The following is a 25,424-nucleotide window of genomic DNA, read 5'->3' as shown; positions in this document are numbered from 1 at the left end:
TTAAGATTGTTGTTTCCCGTCAATATAGCTGTATTTGTAAATAATAATTCTAATTCTGCAAAATATAAATTTACGTAATAAAACAGTAAATAATTCGAGCCCACTGAATTCACAGTGTTTCCTTAAGGAATTTAATCCCCTCCTAGTACCCAAGGTAATGGATTATTTCCTCCCAGGATAGAACGAATAACACACTGGTGTAGCGGTACTTCAAACCCCAGTGTTTCAGCGAACACAAAGTTCGGTAGCAAATCACACTTACAGTTGCTTTGTTTGAAGTTAAAAACAATGCAGAACGAAGGAGTATATACTCAGAAGTGATTTCTATGTTATTGACTTTCATGGGGCCGATTTGGTGCTAGGTGATGTATGGTTGGCGACTCTTGGTCCCACTGTCACTGATTATGCAAAACGATTATTTCAATTTGATTCAAATGGTGAGACGATCCGTTGGATTGGGGATCCTGTTCAATCTGTTGAGGAGGTCTAATTTACCTCGCTTAGGCGTTTAACCGAAACTCATTCCGTTTCAGGATTCTTCCGTTTGGAGTTGCTTTCGATGGCTGAGTCATCTTCTCCGGTTTTGCCGTCTGATCTCACTGAGTTTTTGGATTCTTATTCTGACCTTTTTGCTACGGCTACAGTCTTGCCACCCCCTAGGCCTCAAGATCATCGTATCCCTCTTATTCCAGGTTCTGCTCCGGTGAAGGTTCGTCCTTATCGCTATCCCCATTTTCAAAAGACTGAAATTGAACGACTAGTCTATGAGATGCTTCAAGCTGGGATAATTCGTCCAAGCTCTAGTTCATATTCATCCCCAGTTCTTTTGGTGAGGAAAAAGGATGGTACATGGCGTTTTTGTGTGGATTATCGCGCCTTGAATTCAATCACTGTCAAAGATATGTTCCCAATTCCCACCATTGACGAGCTTTTTGATGAACTCCATGGAGCTTGCTTTTTCTCTAAACTTGATTTATTGGCCGGATATCATCAGATAAGGGTGCATCCTTCTGATATTGCCAAGACTGCTTTTCGCACACATGAGGGCCACTATGAGTTTATTGTCATGCCTTTTGGAGTGTCAAATGCGCCATCCACCTTCCAGGCAACTATGAATTCTGTTTTTAAACCATTCCTTCGCCGTTTTGTCCTAGTTTTCTTCGATGACATTTTGGTCTATAGCCCGTCTTGGTCGGATCATCTTTCTCATTTACAATTGGTCCTTGATCTCCTTCGCCAAAATTCCCTTTTTGTGAAGCGCTCCAAGTGCAAGTTTGGGCAGAATTCCATAGACTATCTGGGACATGTAATCTCGGCAGCGGGATTACAAGTTGACCCGGCAAAAATTCATGCCATTACCGCGTGGCCACCCCCAGCCTCTGTTAAAGATGTTAGGGGATTTTTGGGTCTTACCGGATATTATCGTCGATTTGTTAAGCATTACGCTCAATTGGCATCTCCTCTGACTGATCTTCTTAGAAAAGATGCTTTTTGCTGGACAGATCGAGAAACCAGAGCTTTCACTATGTTAAAAGATGCCTTGAGCTCTGTTCCTGTTCTCGCACTGCCCGATTTCAACAAAATCTTTACAGTTGAGACTGATGCTTCTGGCACTGGCATAGGAGCTGTTCTATCTCAAGGAGGTCATCCAATTGCCTTTTTCAGCCAAAAACTTTCATCTCGCATGCAAGTTGCCTCTACATATCATCGTGAGATGTTTGCTATAACTCAAGCAGTACAAAAATGGCGTCAATACTTATTAGGACGCAAATTTTTGATCATCACTGATCAACAGTCTCTCAAAGCCCTCACTGACCAGGTGATCCAAACTCCTGAGCAACAAAGATGGTTGACAAAACTCATTGGTTACGATTTTGACATTATTTATAGAGCTGGACGACTTAACGCAGCGGCTGATGCTCTCTCAAGAGTCCCTTCCTTTCAGTCTCTTACTCTTGCAATTACTGAGATGGCACTAGTTACCAAACTTCAGCAATTAAACAGGTCGGACCATGGATTACTTGCTCTCCAACGCTAGTTAAATAATGACCCTGCCGCCTTACCTCATTATTCATTTCAGGGAGGTCTTGTTCTTTTTCGTAACAGATTGGTTATTCCTAAAGATCAAGATCTACGCCACCTTCTCTTGACAGAGTTTCATGCTTCAAAAGTTGGGGGTCACGCTGGTATCTCTAGGACTTTTCATCGTCTGTCCTCAAACTTCTTTTGGCCCGGCATGCGTGCTGATGTAAAGACCTTTGTGTCGGAGTGCCAAATCTGCCAACAAATGAAGGATACATCTCTGCAACCAGCTGGCCTTCTTATGCCTTTGCCTATTCCTTCGGCAATTTTTGAGGAGATATCAATGGATTTCATTACGGGACTGCCTCCTTCTCATGGGCGCACAACAGTGTTGGTCATTGTTGATCGTTTGTCTAAATATGGACATTTTATCGCCCTTCATCCTCATTTCACCAGCCAAAAGATCGCTGCAGTTTTTGTGCAAGAATTTGTTCGTCTTCATGGGTTCCCTACTAAAATTATCTCTGATCGAGACCCCTTATTCTTGTCAGAATTTTGGGAAGAAGTAAACAAGTTGCAGGGGACGCAATTAGCAAGTAGTTCAGCCTAAGGCTGGCAAGTGGGCCGGGACCGGCCCGGGACCGCGGGCCAGATGGGCCAAACGGCTAAACGGGCCAGTACCGTTTGGTCCGGTTTTAGCGGGCCTGGTCCGGTCTCGTGGGCTGATCCTATGATTTAGGCCCGTTAGGCCCGGGACCGGCCCGATCCCTTAGCGGGCCTAGCGGGCCCAACGGCTATTTTTTTTTTTTAAAAAAAACCGTTAGGCTGTCAAAAATAGCCGTTGGGCTGTCAAAAATAGCCGTTGGCTATTTATGAAATAGCCATTTAACCCCTCAACTTTGTTTTAATCCCAAACTTTTTATAATTACACTTTTTCTCTATTTTCAACTATAAATACCCCAACATTATTTAATTTTTTCTTACAAAATCATCAATCTATCACAATCTCTCTCTAATTTATTTCTATAATTGCTACTATTGCTTACTTTATTGTTACATTTTGTGAAACAATTGTGAAGTTGGTGAATTGAAGTCTTCAACGATAATCAATTTCCAACTAGTTGTTCATCAATTCGGTAAACTCGTTCCAACTCTTAAGTTTTAATATTATAATTTTGTTTGTTTTATTTACTTTGCTTGATTAATTAAGATGACTTATTCCTTAAAAAATATGTTTAGTAAAAATAAGGGAAAATCGAAGAGTGGTGAATCTAGTGGCCAATATGTTCCTCCTCCACTTCCCCCGGCTTTCTGACCGAAACATGTTACCCGTCCTACACCTCCTATTCTTGATAGCGATAATAGTTTATTACAATTTACCGAGAGTTAATTTTTTCATAATATTGCACCCGGTGAACAATTAAACCATGAATATATGAATGCTCTTTATGGTAATTCAACTATTGATGAAAATGATGATGAAGAAATAGATTTTGATGAAACGCAACCGGATGATGATACACCCACTAGTCCTGTTCCTGAAGTTAACCCAACTAATAATAATCTAGATGATCCCCCGTCTGACCCTCCTATTAGTGCCCCTACTTTTTCTAGACAACCTCCTAAACGGGCAGAAACATCTCTTGTTTGGCAATTTTTTACTCAACTAAGAGAAAAAAATAGGGCTAAGTGTAAAACTTGTGGCAAAGAGTTAGTTTTTCAATATGTTGGAAGTCGGGGGGGACGGGAAGTTTGACTAGACACATATTGCTACACCCTCAAGATAAAGCTAGATATTTTCGTATGAAAGCTTTGGCTGAGGGGACAAGTGCACCTAGTCAGGCTGACCTTAGTACCGGGTCAAATCAATTTTAACCGGGAATTAACACTGTTACCGGTGGTATTTTATATTATGATCCAAAAAAAGATCGGGAAGAATTGGCAAAAATGGTCACTATTATGTGCTTACCCTATAGTTTTCCTTCTAACCCCCACTTTGTGCATTATATTAGAAAGATTTATAATCCTACTTATAAAGGTTTTCCTCGCACAACCGTAAAGAGTGATATTTATAAATATAAACATGAATATGAACAATATTTGCGCTATTTATTTACTCATATAAATTGTCGTATTGCTATTACAACTGATATTGGTAGAAGTGGTAATGACTGTGATTACCTTACTGTTACTAGTCATTGGATTGATGAGCATTGGATAATGCAAAAACGCATTATTGCTTATAGAATAATTAATTCACGTCACACAGGGCAGTTTATTTCTAGCACGATTGCGGATATTTGTAGATATTTTTGTATTAGTGATAAAATAATGTCAGTTTCAATGGATAATGCTACTAGTAACACAAATGCTGTAGTCTTGCTTACCACTATACTAAGTCCTGTATTTAGTTACATTTTTCATGTTAGATGTATTTGTCATATTTACCATTTAATTGTGGGTGATGGTATGCGAATTTTAAATGTTGAAATTGAAAAGGTTAAAATGGCTCTTAATTGGCTTTTTTATTCAAACTGTAGAAGTAGACTTAGAGAATATTTTAAAAGATGCGATGAATTTGGCCTAAGAGAGAGAAAGGTTCCTAAACCTTGTCCAACTAGATGGAATTACATGTATGAAAGTTTAGTTATTGCATATGAATATAGAAACCCCATAAACTCAACGTTTAATGCTCATGTAAGTGATGATGATGAGCACCTTACAAATGCGGATTTGGCTAATATTAAAATGCTTGTAGATTTTTTAGAAAAATTTCATATTGCTATAAATGAATTTTCTGGGCAATATTATCCTACTATTTCTAACTGTTTAGTTTATATTGAAGAACTTGCAAATTTGTTTGATCATTTTTCAGAGAGGGGGGAAATTTATCAACTTGCTATTGATTCTATGAGAAAAAAAGTTTAAAAAATATTTTTTCCCTATTCCCCCTATTTATGGTATTGCTGCATTGTTAAATCCTACTATGAAATTAGGAGGTCCTCAATTTTGGTATGAAACTGTTTATAATGGTTTAGCACTTGAAGATGAGGAGTTGTCTATACTTCCGAACGCAATAGCCTCAATTAAAATAAATGTTCAAACTATTTATAATGCTTATCAAATTGCATTAGATCATGCTAGACCAAATGTTCTAACTCCTTCTTTTTCTAGTTCTCAATCATCTAAAAGAACTACGGGAGTAAGAGCACTTAGTGCTTGGGCAGGGTTCAGGGGTTCTCAAGGTTCTAGTACTAGTGATTTTTCACAACTAAATGAGCTTGAAATTTATTTGTCACAGGGAATTGAGGAAGTGAATCCCGACGGCTCCTTTAATATTTTGGAATGGTGGAAGGACAAAGAAAAACACTTTCCGATTCTTTCAAGGATGGCCCGAGATATTTTAACTATTCAAGTTTCAATAGTGGCATCAGAGAGCGCTTTCAGTCAAGCAAGACTTCAACTCGGTGATTATAGAGCGTCTATGAAGGAGAGCTTGGAAAAATCAGTACTTTTCAGAGATTGGATCCGTTCGTAAAGAAGAAATTTTGGACTTGCTGAATCACAACCAGAGGTAGACGAAGCTTACGAAGAAATGCTAGCTGAACTTGCGGAGGATGATGCTTCGCCTGGAAGCGGTGATGAGCAAGCTTTATTTCCGCCACCACCAACGAAAATTTCTCCGGACCTTGAAGGATTTATGAAATTTGTAAGAGATACCATGTAAATTAATATGTAACTTGTATTTTGGCACATCTTGATTAGTTTCTTTTTCTTCTCAATGGTGGTATTAGCACCTTGTTGTGCTCATTCCATAGGGGGAGGAAGACTAAGAAAGATATTGCTATGATTTTTAATGCTATAATAAAAATATAACGCATTGATTTGAATATCTCTTTACAATATTTTTGTTCTTTTATATATCTTAAGCTATAGTATAGTATAGTATAGTATAGTATATATATATATATATATATATATATATATATATATACTATATATACATCTTAAGATATACTATATATACTATATATACATCTTAAGATATACTATATATACTATACTATATATACATCTTAAGATATACTATATATACATAGTATACTAGATATACTAGATATATATATATATATATATAGTAGATATACATGTATATATAGTATATCTTAAGATGTATATATAGCATATAAATCGAATATATCGAATATAGCTTATATATCTTAAGTTGTATATATAGTATATACTATACTATACTATAATATATATACATCTTACTATATATATTATATATACCTTAAGATGTATACTATTGAATATGATTTATATACTATGTATATATAGTATAGTGTGTGTATATATAAGATGTATATATAGTATAGTGTGTGTATATATATATATATATCTTAAGATGTATATATAATATATCTTAAGATGTATACTATCGAATATGACTTATATACTATGTATATATAGTATAGTGTGTGTATATATATATATAGTAAGATGTATATATAGTATATAAATCGAATATAGCTTATATATCTTAAGATGTATATATAGTATAGTATAGTATATATATATATAAGCTTATATATATATGTATATATAGTATAGTGTGTATATAACTATATATATATATATATATATCTTAAGATGTATATATATATACTATAATATATATACATAGTTTATAAGTCATATTCGATAGTATACATCTTAAGATATACCATATATACATCTTACTATATATATATATATAGCTTATATATCTTAAGATGTATATATATCTTAAGATCTACTATACTATACTATATATATATATATAGTATATCTTAAGATGTATATATAGTATATTTTAAGATGTATATATAGTATATAAATCGAATATAGCTTATATATCTTTATTACTATTTTTTTCTCTAACTTCTATAAAAAAAAAATTAAAAATACAAAGTTTCTGTTGGGCCCGTTTAGGCCCGGGACCGGCCCACTTAACCCGGGACCATTAGTTCGTGGTCCCGGTCCCGAGCCGGTTCCAGCAATAAGCCCGCGAAGCCCGGGATCGTTTAGGACCGGACCGCATAGGACCGCCCACTTAGGACCGGGCCTGCGAAGCCCACTTAGGACCGGGCCCGGCCCACTTACCACCCCTAGTTCAGCCTATCACCTGCAATCCGATGGGCCAACTGAGGCACTTAACAAGTGTTTGGAGCAGTACTTGCGATGCTTTACCCTTGATGCTCCGAACACATGGTTTCCACTTTTACCTTGGGCCGAGCTTTGGTATAATACGTCGTTCCAAACGAGTGCCAAGATGACTCCTTTTGAGGTCGTTTATGGCAGGCCGCCTCCTACTATTTCTCGTTTTGTTATAGATGGCACCACTACTCAAGCAATTACTGAGTCGTTTCGCCAACGAGATGAGACATTGGGTATTCTTAAGGCCAATCTTCTCCAGGCTCAAACTCGAATGAAGGCGTTGGCTGACAAAGGGAGACGGGAAATATCATTTGAAGTAGGTGACTGGGTCTATGTTCGCCTACGTCCATATCGTCAACTTTCACTCCGGTTACAACGTTACAACAAACTCAGTAGACGTTTTTTTGGACCCTTTCAAGTCATTCTGAAAATTGGCCAGGTTGCTTACAAACTTGATCTGCCGTTATCTTCTAAAATACACCCTGTTTTTCACGTCTCCGTTCTTCGTAAGTGCATTGGCAAACCTGAGCACCAAGTTACTCCTATTGACTTGATTGATCAGTCTTCTTCCCTGAACCTTCTGCCTGAGGAGATTCTGCAACATCGAACCATTACCAAGGGCCAACATCAACTTTCACAATGCCTTGTCAAATGGGTGGGCTTACCAGTTTCGGATGCCACTTGGGAAGATACTTCATTGCTACAGCGTCAGTTTCCCAGCTTGAACCTTGAGGACAAGGTTCCTCTTCAAGGGGTAGGCAATGTTGTGAACCAAGGTATTGGACCAGCTGCACTTGATATTGGGCTAAAGAGAAGCTCCAGGCGCGTGAACTCTCCAAAATATTTCAAGGACTTTGTGGTCCCCAAAGCCAATGGATAAGAGAGGGCACCTGCAATGCTGTTATGCGAGGACAACTGTGAGCACTATTGGAGAAATATTCCCAACAGACATTAGTATAAGTAGTAGTAGGTTTCCCTAATTAGGCAGAAAATATGCCGAGTCTTTTTGTTTGTTTTTGCTAAGGAGCAGTCTGGAACCTTCCCCCTTCTTCATTTTTCCTTTCTTTTAGTGTTTATCTTACTTTTTGAGTCCATTGTAAGTAGAGTTGCTAAGTTTGAGATTGAATCAAAGAAGTTTCCTGTTATTGAATCTGTTATCTCTCTTAAATTCATAACATGGTGGGACCAATTGTTTCAACGAGGAAGTATCAGGTGAATGGGAAAAACGTTTTCAATTATGTTCTGTTAATATGTAAGTTCATACATGGCAGAGTATGATAAATTGATAATACCTCCTAATGTGTTTTAACATCTTTTTCCCAGGGGCAAATTCTTAGAGGCAGGCTAAGGTTCTAAAGTGGATTGAAGCTCACATTACAGTTGTCCACATAAGCTATCAAAACTTTATGAAATCAGAATTGTGTTATAGAAAGAATTTAGCTTTGAACTCTTTCTTCCTTTTGCAGGAATATTATGGCTAAAGATGGACCAAGATGGAGAAAGACATGTAAGTTTGCCCTTTGTTATTGTATGTTTGACTGTTGTTATATGTAAATTTTCACATTCAGATTCAGGGTTAGGATATAATACTTTATCTATGAACTTCCTTGCATTTGGAGTTTATATATGAGCATGCAATATGTTCTTGGATATTATAAAATTAGCAAAATCTAGCTATTGATATGAATTTTCCTTTTCCTCTAACAGAGATGCATAATATCCAGTTCCTTTTGGACCGTTAATGCATCATCTAAGATACGTGTCCTTTGATCTTAAAAAGGAAAAGCCACGTATCGATGCCTTATCTTTCTCTGAAATATTCTACATCATTTTAATCTTCTTGCTTTCGTTGCCTTTTGGATTTATTCATCCTCTTCTGTAGCTGATTCATAAAAGATCTTGAGGATTCAACCTGGTGCTTTTGAATCTGTAGTGAAAAATGACTGAAGACGCCTTGCTCTTCAGGTATTCCTTTCTCTATAAAAAAATTCCCCATGCAGATTATGATTATTATACCCACAAGGGAAAAATGGCGTTTTCTTATAAATTATTTGCTCCTAATCGTTTTAATAGCATTCACTCTCGCTATATATTTGAATCCCCTTTTAACTTTTGGTTTACACATGGAAATGTGAGGAGGGAGGGGGAGGAAGGCAAATATGTTTCTATGAAGTTATGGCCATTTAATCCAGTTGCCTATTTTGGTATTTTATTTTGTGTCTAATCTCCATATGTGTAAAGAATAATTAACATAAAGTGTTTAATTGGATCACAGTATCACCCTGATAAACCTTTTGGTTTCTAATATCATCGCGTGTGATTCAAAATAACCTTTCTAGTATCACCCTGATCACAGTATGATTCATGCATTTGGATTCATAACAGGTTATCTTGGTGCTGTACTATAGCAAATCTGTTCAAAGGCAGATAAAAGAATGCGCCAGCTACTATTTAATTTACAATGTTGGTCCCCACCTAGCATATTAGAAGAGAAAGGGTTTCGATATGGCTGCTTAGTGGTCATTAAAATTTAAATTTAGGGCATTATAGTCATTTAACCTAATAGCTACATACGTGTTTGTATTTTAGGTTATCAGTGTATACGTGGATTCTATTCGGACAACGTACAAAGTTTTGATTCAATAAGTTCTTCATCTTCCGATGCAATTGAACTGGACATGGCTATGGTGTTTGTCTACTTGCAGGTCATCCATCGATCACCCTCCAATTCAAACATTGGGACTGAAGTCTATTGTAAGTTGAGTAATTTATATTCTGCAAAATATTAGTGTCAAATTGCTTCTTTCCATCCAAATTGCCTCAAATGACCTCTTAGAGATCGAGACGATTTGCAGATCTAAGAGGACTTCAGTGGGCTATTGTTGTGAGAATTTTCCTTCTTCTCCTTTGTCCTCTATCCCGATTGACTCCCTTAGAATTAATTTTCTTTTTTAATGAAGGGCTATTACAGTATTTCCTGAGTCAATGCTCTTCTGTTAACTGATTCTGCACATGTATTTACTCATTGATTATTTTTTATCAATTTCGTAGCAGGTAATGGTATTAAGAACTTATTGAGAATAGAGAAAGGCTATCTGAACAAAATTTCACAAGGTCAGTTATGCAATTCTGAAAAAGTTAATATTGATCTATATTTTCCAACAAGTTAGATAAATTTTATTATATTAGGTTTTATCGTTTCCCTTATTATCATAGTTAGTTATCTGTATGTAGCTGAAAATAAAACGGAGAATTTAGAGAGCCAGTTTTTTAGCAGTCACTAATTTGTCCCTAGAAATATAGTTCCTTTTATCCATTTGTATTGCTTTTACTTCTCTAATATAACTACTATTATTTACTTATAAAAGATTAAGTTCGTATTTGACATGCTTAAGTTTTTCTATTCTTCCCTTTTTCTTTGGACTTCAATTTTTTGAAGTTGAATGAAGGGGTCATTAGTTGTTAATTCATTTCCATTACAGTGTTATTATGACATGCTTTCCTTCTGCGATTGTTAGATCAATCTGTTAATAAGTTTTGGTGGAAAATGACCATAGCTGCACTCAATAATGGAGTAGTCTGAACCTTTTCTGCTTTTTGGTTAATGACATCTTGAGGCATAGATATTTTGGTTATTCTGTGGGAAAGACTACATACAACTCTCATGTGGTTGATGAATTGATTATGTTTCTATACATGATTAAGTTATTCCACAGAAGAGGCTCACTCTTATAAATCTATAAAATAACTTTAATTTTCGTAGGAACTCAAGTCTACCATATTTAAAGTAAGTATTATTCCTAGGTTTCTAGGATATTAGCATTGTAAATGTTTCTTCCTGTAGGAGATGGAATTACTTCGATAGTTTATAAGATTTTTTATTTCACTAATTACTACTATTTCAGATACGTTGTGCGGGTTATATGTCCGGAGTGATATATTGCTATGTAAGAAATCGTTCAACTGGACAAAGAAAGACGATCTTGTTACAAGAAAATGGCCTTAGAGGTAATCAGCTTGATCAAAGCAAACGTGTGTACCTCTTGCATGGAAATATCAAAGCAAACATGTGTACCTCTTGCATGGAAGCACTAAGAGTTGAATATGATATCGTTGGCCCAGACGAGGACACACAGGTACCGCTTTTCTTTCTCACCTCCCTCTTTTTCCTCCTTATAAGTGTGTAAACAGGGGGAAAATGCAGGTAGCAAAAACAAATTTCCTTATTGCTTCTAATTGTTCTTTACTGGATATGAATTTCTCATAAACTAAGTTGATCAATTTAATTTTCCTTTATTCACTACTCATAGGTCCCTCAAGTTGTTGGAAATGAAACTGATTTGGCAAAATGTAGAAATGAGAAACGAAAATGGAAAGAGAGCGAGAGAGAGACAATAGTACACTGCTGATACTTCTAATTTTTATGATATCGTTTGTGTTTATAATTATATTTGCTCCTGTCATGTGAGCACAATTCATGAGCTATAATCTTTTTTTTATATATATAATTGTGTCTCATTTGCTAAATTTTCATGAATTTCCGACACAATCACTAGGGGATGCAGCGTCTAATGTTTGTTGTTTATAGATAACACATGATGTCTCTGAAGCTAAGAATCTCATTAGTCAGGTAAGCTTATTAGAGGTGAAAAAAAGAAAGTAAGTTTATTAGAAGGTATGTTTGCGTCAATTTGGTGAAGAAGAATGCATAACGATATTACATTTGCTTGTCCAGTTCTTGCGGACAACTTCTCAAAGAGACTTTCCCTTCAGAAGATCTTGAAGCACCTGTGGATAGTCAAGAATGCTAATTCGAATGTAGACCTCTGAAAGTGACATTTCTGGCGGCTCTCTCCTTGTATCTTTTGACCAGTTTGCACCAGTTGATTTTCAATATAACACAAAATTTGATAGGAGATCCATGGTAAAAATGAAATTATCGAAGTTGCAGGAAATGAAGTCAATAAAATTAAAAGTTCGTTGGGAAAGAAGCTGGATTTGGTGAATCTGCAGGAAGGCACATTTAGTTACTGAAACACAAGATGCAGTGGATTTTCCTGTTGAATCTATAGAGTCTGGTAAGTGCTTTCCATCGTAAATGAGACACTTAGCTACTTTTCTTTTTCAACCAAATGAATTTCTTGTTAAATCATATTTTACACTTTAAATTATAATTATAATCTAATTGAGCTACCTGTGCGTATTTTTAAACAAGGTATTGAAACATGTCTTACTCTTTCAATCTTTTTTTTAAAAAAAAATACTTCCTTAAAAAGAATAATTTTCTCAGCCTACATATATGATGCATCATAATAAATGTAATAGTCAAGCTATTATAAATTGCTTGGGTTTTCCTATGTATCCTTCATGTGCCATGCTTTCTTTGACTAGGAGGACAGAGAAGTTTCAATTAACATCATGATACAATAATTGACATTATATCTAGAAGGTTTAAGCTATTTTTAACAAAAGTGTGGTAGTTAAAAGCACCTCTATGTATCATGTTTACACTCTCAGAAGCAAAGCTTTGCATTTTCATTAGTAGGCAAGTATTTACTGTTATTCTTTTAGTGCTAGGTTAACAGTAGTAAATGACGGCCATTTTGAGAATCTTACCTTATATGAAACTAATTTTAAAGCAGACATGTCATACTAGAAGCACATGAGAGATCAAAGTATTATGAACTTTTTTCGTCACATGATTGAGTTTCTTGATTGGAAAATGTATTTTTAAAGGAATGAATACATATCAGTTTGTGCTAAATCTGAACCTCTAGCTTGTAGATAAAGCATTAATTGTCAATTGTGATATATGTAAAATGATTTATACAGTACCTGTATTTATACTTGAAGATTTTTTGGAAGCAAAATTCTGGTCTTTGTTGTTCTTCACTGTTCGCCCATCAGTTTGGCAGATGTCTATTTTTTTTTTTTCTTCTCTTCTTTGTTTGTGATATGAGCACTGACAATTGATCATTACTTCATAACTGTGTACAGGTATTTCTTGTAAAAACTGCTAACAAAATGGCTAAGAAGAAGATTAAACACAGCAAGAGAAACGCATCACCGTTTGTCAGAATGTGACACTTCAGCATGTGATTGTATGGTGCCGCCATAAATGTAAAGAGTATTATTTGTCAGTTCTTACAATATCCATGAGTGGATATTTTGTTCCAATTTACATGAAAATAGTATCGAGCAATTAGCATGTGATGTTATCTCTCTGATTTGATACTAGATTATAAAATAATAGTTACAATAATAGTAAGGTTCTTCGGCGCATATTCGTAGGATATGACACCGAATGAAAAGGATGGAGATGTTTCGACCTGCCTGTAAAAGACATGTTTTGAAAAGATGGGGATTGGGGCTATTGATCCGGAAAGACGAGATGGTCTTTCTTTGGTTCCAGCCCCCCGGTTACACCAAAGCACACCAGTCAACACTGTACTGGGGATTGGGGCTATTGATCCGGAAAGACGAGATGGTCTTTCTTTGGTTCCAGCCCCCGGTTACACCAAAGCACACCAGTCAACACTGTATTATAGCGCTTACACCTGTGAGTTGGCAAAATAATATCGTATATTAATTAAACACCTGAGTTGGCGAAATGAAAAAAAAGCTAACGCTAACTTAATTGCTTTCAGTGCGGGTATATGATCGGGGCTCTTTGATAGACATCTTTCGGTTCTCGGTTTCATCCGACGAACAACTTTAGGTCTTTATTCTGCGGCACGGGCTATCTTTGCCTAGTATAATGAAGATTTAACTCAAATAACCGTTCATCCAAATGTTAAAATTAAAAATTACCGGTGGAGGTATAATATATGTATAATTTATGTATTATATATGTATAATTATGTATAATTAATGTATAATTTATGTATATGGTTAGAAAAAATAAGTAATGATTATGGCTGACTATTTGTCTAAAGATCCCTAGTATAATTATACATCACAAGTTTATGGTTACGCTGGGTGCACCCTTTTGTCACCTTTTAGTGGGTATATTAACTTTGCCCATGATATCTAAATAATAAAAATTTACATGTACTAGGTATTCACTTAAATCACGCTAATTTACTTTAGTTAAATGATAAACTAAAGTAAAAATATGTATTAATAAACTACGTAAATAATAATAATAATAATAATAATAATAATAATAATAATAATAATAATAATAATAATAATACTGTACGTTGAAACATGTATCACATAGTCATTGAATTAATATAAATAACTCATGCTATAAATTTGTTACAAATATAATCGAGGTGTTAAGGCCAAAAGATCCGAGCAGTTATGCTACCATTTGCTATAGTTATGTTATTAATTGATATAAAACTCATTATCTTTCTTTTTTTCCTTTTTTCAAATAGGTGTGCACTTAATGTAAATATATAATTTTGAAAATCTTCCAATCATGTAATACTCCTTTTGGCCCAATCTTGTATTTAATGTAGGCCGTATTTCTTTGTACACTGACAGATCATTCATTCTTACAAAAATAATGAAAATATCTAGAAGTCTCTTTTCTCTCTCTCTAATGGAAACACTCGTGTTCTCATTTCTCAGGCTCTCAATCTCAGAAATATGTCAAGTTAACATGGTATCAGAGTATAGATCTTTCTATGGCACGTTCTCCGCTTTCGATCGATCCTGTTTTCGTCAATTTCGGAGGTGTATTTCGTTCTAGGTGATGTCTGACTCATTTAGAGTTAAAGTCGATAATCTTCAACCACTTCTACTGATTTTTGTTGACTTCTTAGTTGGATTCTCACATATTCAGCATTTGTGATCTCAAATTGTTTGGTTGGTGATGTGATTTGGGGATTTCGTGGTTTTCATCTCGAGCTAGGGTTTCGAAGTCGTCTACTGTCAAGCCGGAGCTTCTTCTTTCTCGTTTGTGATTGAAGGCTGTTTTCTCTTTTCCGGTCGTGAAAAGAGCTGGATAATCTTGTATCATTTCATTCACCATTATTGTAAATTGCATGCCTATTTGGTCTATAGATGTGTATCTGTATTGTGTTGTTTGGTTGATAATTTGTTGAAGAAATGACAAACGATAATAACACCAGTGCTAATGCGACTTCTTCTACTCCCTCACACCTAGTTTTCCATGTATATGATTATACCCATCCATGTCACCCCCTATATGTCCATCCATCAGACGTGCTGGGAACTTCCTTAGTTTCCAGTCCTTTTGATGGAAGTTGTTATGGCAATTGGAGATGTAATGTCCTAGTTGCTTTGTATATTCGTAACAAGCTATATTTCATTAATGGTACTTCTCAAAGACCTCCTGAAGGTTCTCCTCTAGCCAGACAGTGGCAACGTTACAATGACCTTGTGGTCTCTTGGCTGACTAACTCTATGTCCAAGGAAATATCCAGTAGTGTTGAATACTCTGAGTTTGCTAAAGATATTTGGACTGAGTTAGAAGAGAGGTATGTGAAAGCTGCTGGTGCTAGAATCTTTGAGCTAAAGAAGGAACTGGCTCATATTTCTCAAGGATCCATGGATATAGCATCATATTTCAACAAAATTAAACAAGTATGGGATGTGATTGCGTCTTTGTCTGCTGGGAGAGTTCGAATGTGTACTTGTGGGGTAAGTCTGCTGAAGATGAGGAACAAAAGGTCTACCAGTTCCTTATGGGACTAAATGATACTTATGTCCAAACAAGAAGCAACATTATCATGATGAAACATTTGCCTTCCATTGGTAATGTATATGGGATTTTGCTATCTAATGAGAAGCAAAGGCAAGTTTCTGCTGGAACTCAATTTGCCTCCAATTCTGTTTCTTTCAGTGCTGGTGTATCCAGGCTTCCTCCCTCTCCCAAAATAAATTTTGACCTCAAAGGTCTGGTACTACCTCTAAGGCATTTTTGGAGCTTCACATGTCTACTATTGTCTGCAAGTATTGTAAGAAACCTGGACATATCATTGATAAGTGCTATAAGCTCCATGGCTGTCCTCCAAACGTCAAGTCAAATAGATCTCCTCCTCCCAGAAGGTCTGTTGCCCATGCTGAAGTGGATACCTCTGGTGTTTCTGCTATGTCAGCTGGTCCTGAAGGTGCCTCTGCTCCTGAACAGTCCTATCCAGTTTCTGGTCTTACTAAGGACCAATATTGTCACGTCCCAAACTCGGGGAGCACGACCGGCACTCAACCGAGAGAACCCGGCTGAGCAAGCCTATTAGATTTTCTCCTACCCAAACTCATCCATGAATAAAGAGGAGATGTACTCCATTAACCATTCACTGAAAAGATTTTATTAACAACTTCCTTTTTCATTCTCATTAGCAGCTTTATTCATAATTTCCAAAATATTACGAGTTTATAAAATTAATGAAAAACATGATTTCCAAATACCAATGACCTTGTAAGTTCAATTCCCAAATTCAACCACAACCCACAACCTGTCTACGGAGCCTCTAAATATAATAGAAGAGTAATATGAAAATGCCGACAACAAGGCTCCGGCTATACCTCAAAACACAGTACATGAGAAGAAAAGATACATGACCCCGAAATGAAGTGGGGCTCACCAAATCAGCTGAAAAGAGTGCACTGCTATCACTGATCAATGCCGCTTGCTGTAGAACCACCTGCATCCATTAAAGATACAGCGCCCCCGGCAAAAAGGACGTTAGTACTGTCGAATAGCACTAGTATGCATAGCTAAAAGTCCTCTTTCAAAATAGAATGCCCATATAAGAAAAGGCAACACATAAAAACAACAAGTTATAATCAACAATATCCAAATGTTCAATTAAAACATAATACTTTTCAAAATACGAACTTCATATAAAATTTTGGTTGGGAGATCATTAGCACCGATATAACACCGTCTTTGTTAGCACGGAGTCCGATCACGCTCGATGGGATAGGCCATCTCCCCACGAACAATGTGTTTTGACATGTGATGCGAAAGAAACTTGTTACCAAGAGTAGTACCACCATATGTGCAATATGACGTCTGATTTTCACCCGATCAGTTAGGCCGCCTTCCCACATATGCCATGCGGGTTGACTTTTCCAATCTACAAAGATTCCAATTAAGGGGAATAATATCACAATCCACCCCTACACGGCATGTATAGTTTCAGGTGTGGGCCTTATGACCCACCCTTCCTCGGTATTGCTAATGATGCTCTCAAAAATATTTTTGATTTGATTTGCAAACAGAAATATCATAAATACAATTGTACTCACCTCAACATCTTTCACATTGTATAAATTCTCATTAGTATTTCCAGTCATTCACAACGACAATATTTCCTTGGCTCATTAGGCCATTCACAAGATTCTTTATTCCTGGCACGATGGCCGTATTTCATATTCCACACTTTCAATTTCAAAGATTACCATCAAGTATTAACATATAGGATATTTCAGAAATCATATACTTCAAATCCATTTGAAATGGAAACTTCAAACACAAATGGTTTCTTCCCAAAGAAGGCATACCATCCAACAATAGAAACACACATGAAAATCATAAACAATTAATACATCATTTATTCTTACAATGCTCTTCCCTAGAAATAACAATGTACCAGTTCAACACATGAGTATATAGAACTCGAATCACATTAGATATATTTATAAAGCAAAGCATTAGTTAAAGCAGCCACTAATGGGCATGAATTCAGTACAAAAGCTCTTAGGCAAATTCTATTTTTCAAATCACTTTTAACACAGTTGAGTCGAGGCTCATTTCATATTCTTTATCGCATCTTCTCAAATCATTTGCATTACTAGACACAATCATAACTTAAATTCTTGGCACGTTGGCCACACTCTATATCCCCAATTAACTTATTTCACTTTCAACCATCTTTATAGATTATCAACAATAAGACATTTCCAAATCAAAACTTTAGGTACACATACGAGCAATTAAGAGTCTTAAGAATATTGAGATTTTCTCACATAATTTGGCATACTATCTTTCATTGAAACACGACTCAAAGTCTTAACCTTTTAATACGCAACCCATGCTTTGAAACTTACGGAAACATTATGGAATTCAATTCCAAGAGAGAAAGTTTAGCCAACATACCTCAATCGAGCTTCCTTAACTCTAGAATGATCCAGAATTCTTAGCAATCCCGATCTATTTTGAGATATAACAAAATTTAACAACAATTAGGTAGATATTCATGGTCTCAACTCTTTTGAGCATTTTATCAAATACTAGGTGTGCAAATTTAACTACAAGGTTCTTCTACAAGATTTTCTTTACTTCACAACCCAATACTTACTTAGTTCGGCTCAACAATCTTCCCACAATTCTTATTGATACATGCATGTATAAATAATAATCTCATACCCATGAATCATACTCCTAATCAACCATCTTCTACCCAAATTCGAAATTAAAAATTAGGGTATGGAATCTTACCTCTTAGGTGAAGAACTTGTGGGTTTTCCTTGTTAATCTTCCAAGATTTGAGCAAAACTTGATGAATAATTTACCTAGGGTTTCCTCTCTCTCTAAAACACTCTTCCTTCTCTCTAAAATATCAGAATGTTTGCTAAAAAATGACCCTTTGCGTGTATTTAATGAAGTAGGATCGGGTTTTAAAAACTCAAAATTGGAGCTCCGGAACAGGTTCTGCGGTCGCATATACGACCGCATATCGGTCGCATAATTACAGACCAAAATGATCAAAAAGTTGTCCGTGTATGCGGTCACTATGCAGTCCGCATAACTGTTATGCGATCGCATAATGCACCGCATAACAGTTATGTGGTCGCATAGCCGACCGCATAATTGCCCCCAGATTGGCCCTTCTCCTGCTCACTTCTGCGACCATTATGCGGCCCGTAGAGTGATTATGCAGTTGCATAATAGACTGCATAAAAATTTTTCTTTACTTTTCGGTGCATCCTCAAACATGTAAGCCTACTCCGACACCAATTGCGAAATTTATGGGGTTTTATACTGAAATACTTTAAAATTTTCCGAGGTGTTACAAATATTCTCAGCTAATATTACTTCAGCAATCTCAACTGTCTTCATCAATATCATCCACTTCTTCAACCAACTATCTTGCCTCTGCCAACTTTGCTAGTGAGTTATTACCTCACAAGGGTGTATCTTATGGTGCATGTATGCTGACTAAGATAGATAGTGTAGTTTGGGTGATAGACTCTGGGGCATTTGACCACATGAACGACCTTAAAAATTTGCTTTTTAGTGTTCAGACACTTCCTGTACCCTACCTTATCTCTCTTCCTAATGGGTATAAGGTTAAGGTCACTAATATTGGTTCCTTAGCCTTGTTCCTTGACTTGATTCTTCATAATGTGCTCTATATTCCTAGTTTTCAATATAATCTCATCTCTGTGTACAAATAACTTTTCCATGATGATGATATTGTACAATTTACCAAGGCTGCTTGTACCCTACAGGGCCCTTCAGTGAGGTAGCCAATGGTTCTTGGTAGACTGGACAATGGACTCTACAAACTATTTCAGAAGGCCAGGACTCCAACATCATCTCCTTTACCTCATTCCCTTAATTCTTGTTTGCTTAATTCAGTTTCTGCTCCTATTTCTGTACCTGATGATACTGCAATTGTAAATACCGTATTGTTTTGCATAATGTGAATAAAGATGATGTTGTTTGGCATTACAGGCTTGGCCACATTCCCTTCTCTAAAATGAAATGCATTTCTGGTATTAATTGCAAACTGTCTTCCAAACAGTCATTCACTTGTCCAGTTTGTCCTTTAGCTAGGCAGACCGGGTTGTTCTTCCCTTATAGCTCTATTCACTCCACCCAGCCTTTTCAGCTAATACACATAGATACTTGGGGACCCTATTCTACTCCTACCTATGATGGTTCTAGGTATTTTTTTAACTATTGTAGATGACTACTCTAGAGCTACTTGGACACATTTAATGGGTGCCAAGAGCAATGCTTTTGATTTGCTCAAGGCTTTTATTGCTATGGTTGAAACCCCATTCCAATCTAAAGTTCAAACTGTTAGGAGTGATAATGCTTTAGAGCTGGGATCTAGTTCTTTTGGTTGCCTCTTCTTTTCAGACAAAGGGATAGTTCACCAAACCTCCTGTCCTCACACCCCCAACAGAATGGTGTTGTGGATAGGAAACACAGACATTTACTAGAGACTGCTAGAGCACTTTTGTTTCAGTCTCACCTACCACTTAAATTTTGGGGTGACTGCCTTTTAACTGCCACCTATTTGATTAACTGATTTCCTTCTCCTATTCTTAATCACAAAAGTCCCTATGAATTGCTTCATTCCTCCACCCCTACTTATCACCACCTTAGAGATTTTGGGTGCATCTGTTACTCAACTGTCATTACCCCTCACAAAGACAAATTTCATCCCAGGTCTTTTCCTTGTTTTTTCATTGGATACCAGTGAGCACGTAATTTTTGCCCGACTAAAAATACTCCTACAAAATTCAAAAAGAAATAATAATAAAATAGATTTTTTCTAATTATTTTAATTTTTATAGAATTTTTAGGAAATCCTGTTAATTGTTGTTTGCATTTTAGTTGCATATTTAATATATTAAAATTATAAGAAAATACCACAAAAATATCAAAGCATTCATGCATTGCATAAGTTAAGGATAATTTTACAAAATAGATTAATTTAGAATCTAATTTAGGATTTTAGTTAGTTTGTTTGGGATTTTAATTAATTCAATTAGAATTTTAAAATCAAAAGAAAAAGAAAAGAAGAAAGAAATAAAGAAAGGGAATTAAGAAAATTGTTTGGTCTTGTTCAAAATTGGGCCAAAAGCTCTCAATGGCCCAATCCACTGTCCTCCACCTAGCCCAGACCCATTTAAAAAACCGGTCCGACCCCCACTTAAACCAAACGACGCCGTTTTCACCTTTTAATCCTAGCCTTTGATTTTCTCTCATCTAAAGGTCCTAAACTAACCTCTCCAAACCTTATAACTGTCTGAAAATATCCTCCCCCCCCTAAAGACCTCTCATTTTGATCTCCCTCCTCAACCTCTCAAAACCCTAGCCGCCTAGGATTCCCAAGACCCGGCCGGCGGCGGCCACCACCCAACCATGCTCAAAACTTCACCCTACAGTCCCCACTTTCCCCTCATCACATACCTCCATTTAATTTCACCATAAAATCACCCAAACTCCCCGAATTTCAGATCTGAGGAAATCAATAAAACCTTAAATCCACTTCCTTTTTGATTTTTCTTCAAATCTTAGTTCGTTTAGCTTCAATACCAAAGTCGACTGCCTTGACCATCTACGAACTACCATTTCATGGAGTTTTTCAGTTCATGAGGTCTTCAAGAATAAATGTTTTCCGTCACATTTCACTCCCTCGGCTGGCTCGTGCTCAAAGTTGTCATATATAGCACTAAATGTGCTTTCGAGCATTAAATTAGTGTTCATATGACAACATTGAACACAAACCAGATTCTTCTGCCGGAGCTTGGTCAATCACCAGTCCTTTTTGGCTAGAACTGTCAGTAGGTATTATAAAGGACTAAAGTGCATTTAGATAAACTTGGAGTGATAAAAAAGCATAAAATACAGAATTTTAAGAGTGGAAAAATAAAAGAAACTTCTAGAATAGGGACAACTATCCCAATTTGTTAAGAAAGATGTTAAAAAATAAATTTAAATATTTGAAAATAGGGACAGTTGTCCAAGAATTGGTTACAAAAGATGCTTTATCTCCTAAAAACTAACTAACATCTCATATATTCCCTCCCCTCATACAACACACTCCCTATACTCTATAAAAGGATAAGAACTCTAGCATTAGGGGTCCGGATCATTTTTACACACAAAAAGCTCTGCATTTTTCTTTGGCTCTCAAAAGAAGACACACACAAAATTCAATCTAGAGATAGAAAACAAAACAAAAAAAATTGTTCTTCTTTTCAATTTTACTGGTTCTACTCCTATTCTGTTGGGATTTTAAGTTGGTTGCTGGGTTTTGCTCTTGAGTTGCTGGAATCATTCTCTTGTTTTCGAAAATTTGCTGGTTTTTTGCTTGATTCCGGTGTTATTATTTTCTGCTGCTGTACTTGTTCTTGTTGCTGCCCTTTTCCAGTTTTCAGAGATTTATTTTCTATTTTATTTTGATTCTACTGCTATAGGTATGTGAACATTCATCTATGATCCTTTATTTTGATGTTTATGAATGAAGTATGATTTGTTCATGTCAACTTCGTATTTGTTCTCTTAGATCCAGCCTGTTAGCCTTTAAATCTGCTTGAAACTTTGTTCCCTACTTAATGTTTGGTGCCATGAACATGCTTCTTTGAATATTCAAACTGTTCATTTTGTTATGAGTAACACTTATAATAATGGCTCATGTTCAAAATGACTTCACAGTTTTAAGCCAAAATCCTTTTGATACTCGTCGTTGGCTGTTTAAGCTTAAAGTGATAGAGCGAGCTGGATGTATAGTCTTCATCTTTGTTAATTTTTAAGGTCAAGTGTCCCTTTCACGTTACTAAAGAGAAGGCTCTGTTTATCCATGTATTTCTCAAGGAGGATCTAAAATAAGGAATGTGTAATTACTTATGTAGGTGTAGTTTAGTTAGTTTCACAAGACCGGATTTGATAAAGGGTATATAATTGTTGGTGGTTTGTAATGAAGTTTTTTTTTCTTGAGATTTTACTAGCGGTATTCGTAATTGCTAAACTGTCAAATATCGGTTCTTCTTGTAATTCAATTGCAGATACAATGTTAGTATCTTTTGATTGTACATAATCTATACTCTGTTTGCTTTGCTTAAAATTAGAAGTAAAGTCATATTAAGTTCTGAAAATTAATCTTACTTTTAAAAATTAGCTGTTGTAATTGCATGTATGATTATGACTCTATTTTGATGGGGGCCTGGCTATTGGATTTATAGTCTAATAGGTTTGAAACCCAATTGTATTGCTCAGCGATGCGGAGTTCACTTGGACTCATTGCTATTTTCACGCAAGCCTCAATAAATCTGAAATTCCGAATAATTTGGACCTGCCACCCTAGCACATTTCTGTTTTATCTGAGTTACCAAAATCCAACAAGGTAATAACGTAAATACTAGGTGATTACCCTTTTCCTTTAAATCAAATAGCTTTCTAAACGTATTCAAATGCCCAAACGAATCCAAATATCCATTGAGTGATAGTTCGTCAATAACTTAAACTTAGTTTAGCCCGATTACATATCTTGCTTACTATAAATTGTTATATAATTATGAACCCTCGCATGAAATCCTAAACTTAGGAAAATAAACAACTCATAAACCTATGTAGCTGCTTTAGGCGCGGTTAATAATAAATCATCGTGACTATGGGTACGGTTCCCGTGGCATAGTCATGATACATAATCCCAATTCGGGTGTGCATTTCATGTGACCCGACCATAACTTCAAACAATAATAAAAATTAACATGTTGTAGATCGCGTGTGCGTTTCATGTGGCGCGATTCGCAATGTGTACAAAAACAAACGAGTGCGCGACATCGCGACTTGTGCAAACAAATTTCATAAATAATAAAAGCGGTTAAAAAGGTAAAAATGCACAATAGGTTTTTTTAAAACGTGTAATAAATCAGATAATTAGGCCAATTATTAATATTTGAACGACCGTGCTAAAACCACGGAACTCGAGAGTGCCTCACACCTTCTTCCGGGTTAACAAAATTTCTTACTCGGTTTTCTGGTTTCGCGGACTTTAAAACAGAGTCAAATTTCCTCGATTTGGGATTTGAAATGAACCGGTGACTTGGGACACCATAATAAATATTTCAAGTGGCGATTCTGATTAAATAAATAATTTCATTTCGAATAATGTCACTTCAATTGGAAAAACTCCCTATCCCCCCTCGGGAAAAGGATGTGTGACAGCTCTGACGACTCTGTTGTGGATACGAACCCAGAACTTCTGGTTCAGGGTTCAGAATTCGAGCTTAGATGACTTTTATACTTGGATTTTGTTTATTATCTGATTTTTGTTTTACGTGTTTGAGCCTAATGTGCTAATTGCCGCTCTTTACCGCTTTGATATTGCCGTGAATTGTATATAAACTGTTACGAAAACCTTTCTTCTCTCTGAGTCTTCTAAATCTTCTGGGAAGCGTGCACTTAGCGTGACTTCTTTTCTGTTAGAGTCATATCCTAATTTTAGAATGAGGTTCGGACAAGTTGCAAAGTCGGTGAAGCTTCTGTATTCCCGGTACGCTGCTACCCCCTCCTCCGGCTCGAGTTGTCCGCTCGGGTAAGCCAGGTCTAGAATAATACACCCAGGATCCAAATTTAGAATGACATAGCCTCATTCCTGATCCCTAGTAGGTAAGTTATTTGCATAACGTGCATTTGACTTTGGGGACTTAACACAGGGGTTAGGTCCGTCTAGGACACGTATACCTAAAATTAAAAGACCATCCTAATGCATTTTACGTGCTACTTGTGCATTTATTTGCTTCGGCTTGTATGTTGACCGGCTTCTAGAATAGGGAACAAAAATCAAGAAAAATCAAGAGTGAGGTAGGATAAAAAAATACACGGTTCTGAAAATTTCGGTATTCAAAAAATCTCGAAACTCTGCTAAAATTTTGAAAAAAAAGAGAAAAGTCATTTCAAAATAAGTTATATTTTCTGTGCGTCAAAACTTATCGAACTACGCAGGTTTGATTCTCACCGGATGTGAGATACGTAGGCAACCCTCACCGGGTCCAGACCCGTTTTTACAAAAAATAACCCAAAATGTGAAAAATGCTGCCATTTTGTCATAAATAAATTTAGGTGATGCTGTTTTTGTCCAAATAGCCAGAAATGTCCCCACGGGATGCCGGAATGCCGTTTTTACAAGAATAGCCATCTATGGCCCTATTTCTAATTTTGGCCACTTAGCAAACACAACCCTAAAATCTTCCCTTCTGAAGTGCTGAAGGGCCGTATTTGCAAATGTGGCCTTGAGTTGTTTTAAGTTATATTTTTTGCAAAAAATAATCTTTTTGGTCAATAATTAAACAAAAATTCACATGTTTTAACGAGTCAACCTAAATAAAAATGTGCAGGATGAACATTGTTGAAAATATACCTTTTCGAGTCATAAATGAGATTCCACTAAGGCTCCACATGTGGTGGGACGAACTGGGGGAGGACAACAAGCGTTATGTGACCAAAGCTCTAGGTGGGCTCACCGGTCTTCTGAAGATTAAGC

The 25,424-nt window shown here is 36.2% G+C and overlaps 1 protein-coding gene and 1 long non-coding RNA gene across 19 annotated transcripts in view; both read left to right on the top strand.

Moving 5' to 3' along the window:
- LOC117277243 (uncharacterized) overlaps positions 1-25,424 on the top strand; it is a 50,796-nt gene that overhangs the window by 15,924 nt on the left and 9,448 nt on the right. For 2 of the 18 annotated variants that reach the window (XM_070197262.1, XM_070197263.1), the window contains exons 4-10: positions 7,974-8,433; positions 8,545-8,570; positions 8,688-8,728; positions 9,811-9,975; positions 10,273-10,335; positions 11,127-12,299; positions 13,219-13,483. In XM_070197262.1, the coding sequence (XP_070053363.1) occupies positions 8,398-8,433; positions 8,545-8,570; positions 8,688-8,728; positions 9,811-9,975; positions 10,273-10,335; positions 11,127-11,227 (432 nt within the window). In that variant the 5' untranslated portion in view covers positions 7,974-8,397 and the 3' untranslated portion in view covers positions 11,228-12,299; positions 13,219-13,483. Of the gene's footprint in view, positions 1-7,973; positions 8,434-8,531; positions 8,729-9,103; positions 9,187-9,810; positions 10,336-11,126; positions 12,300-13,218; positions 13,484-25,424 lie in introns of those variants that run through there. The other 16 variants (XM_070197261.1, XM_070197260.1, XM_070197257.1 and 13 more) reach the window with 16 other exon arrangements.
- On the top strand, positions 19,211-20,344 carry LOC108949104 (uncharacterized). The gene is made up of 2 exons (XR_011415185.1): positions 19,211-19,309; positions 19,651-20,344. It is a non-coding gene; the product is annotated as an uncharacterized lncRNA (long non-coding RNA).

Source organism: Nicotiana tomentosiformis, chromosome 3, assembly GCF_000390325.3.
Source record: "Nicotiana tomentosiformis chromosome 3, ASM39032v3, whole genome shotgun sequence".
Classification (NCBI taxonomy): domain Eukaryota; kingdom Viridiplantae; phylum Streptophyta; class Magnoliopsida; order Solanales; family Solanaceae; genus Nicotiana; species Nicotiana tomentosiformis.
Note: the sequence above shows the minus strand (reverse complement) of the source record. Positions and strands in the feature narration are given on the sequence as shown.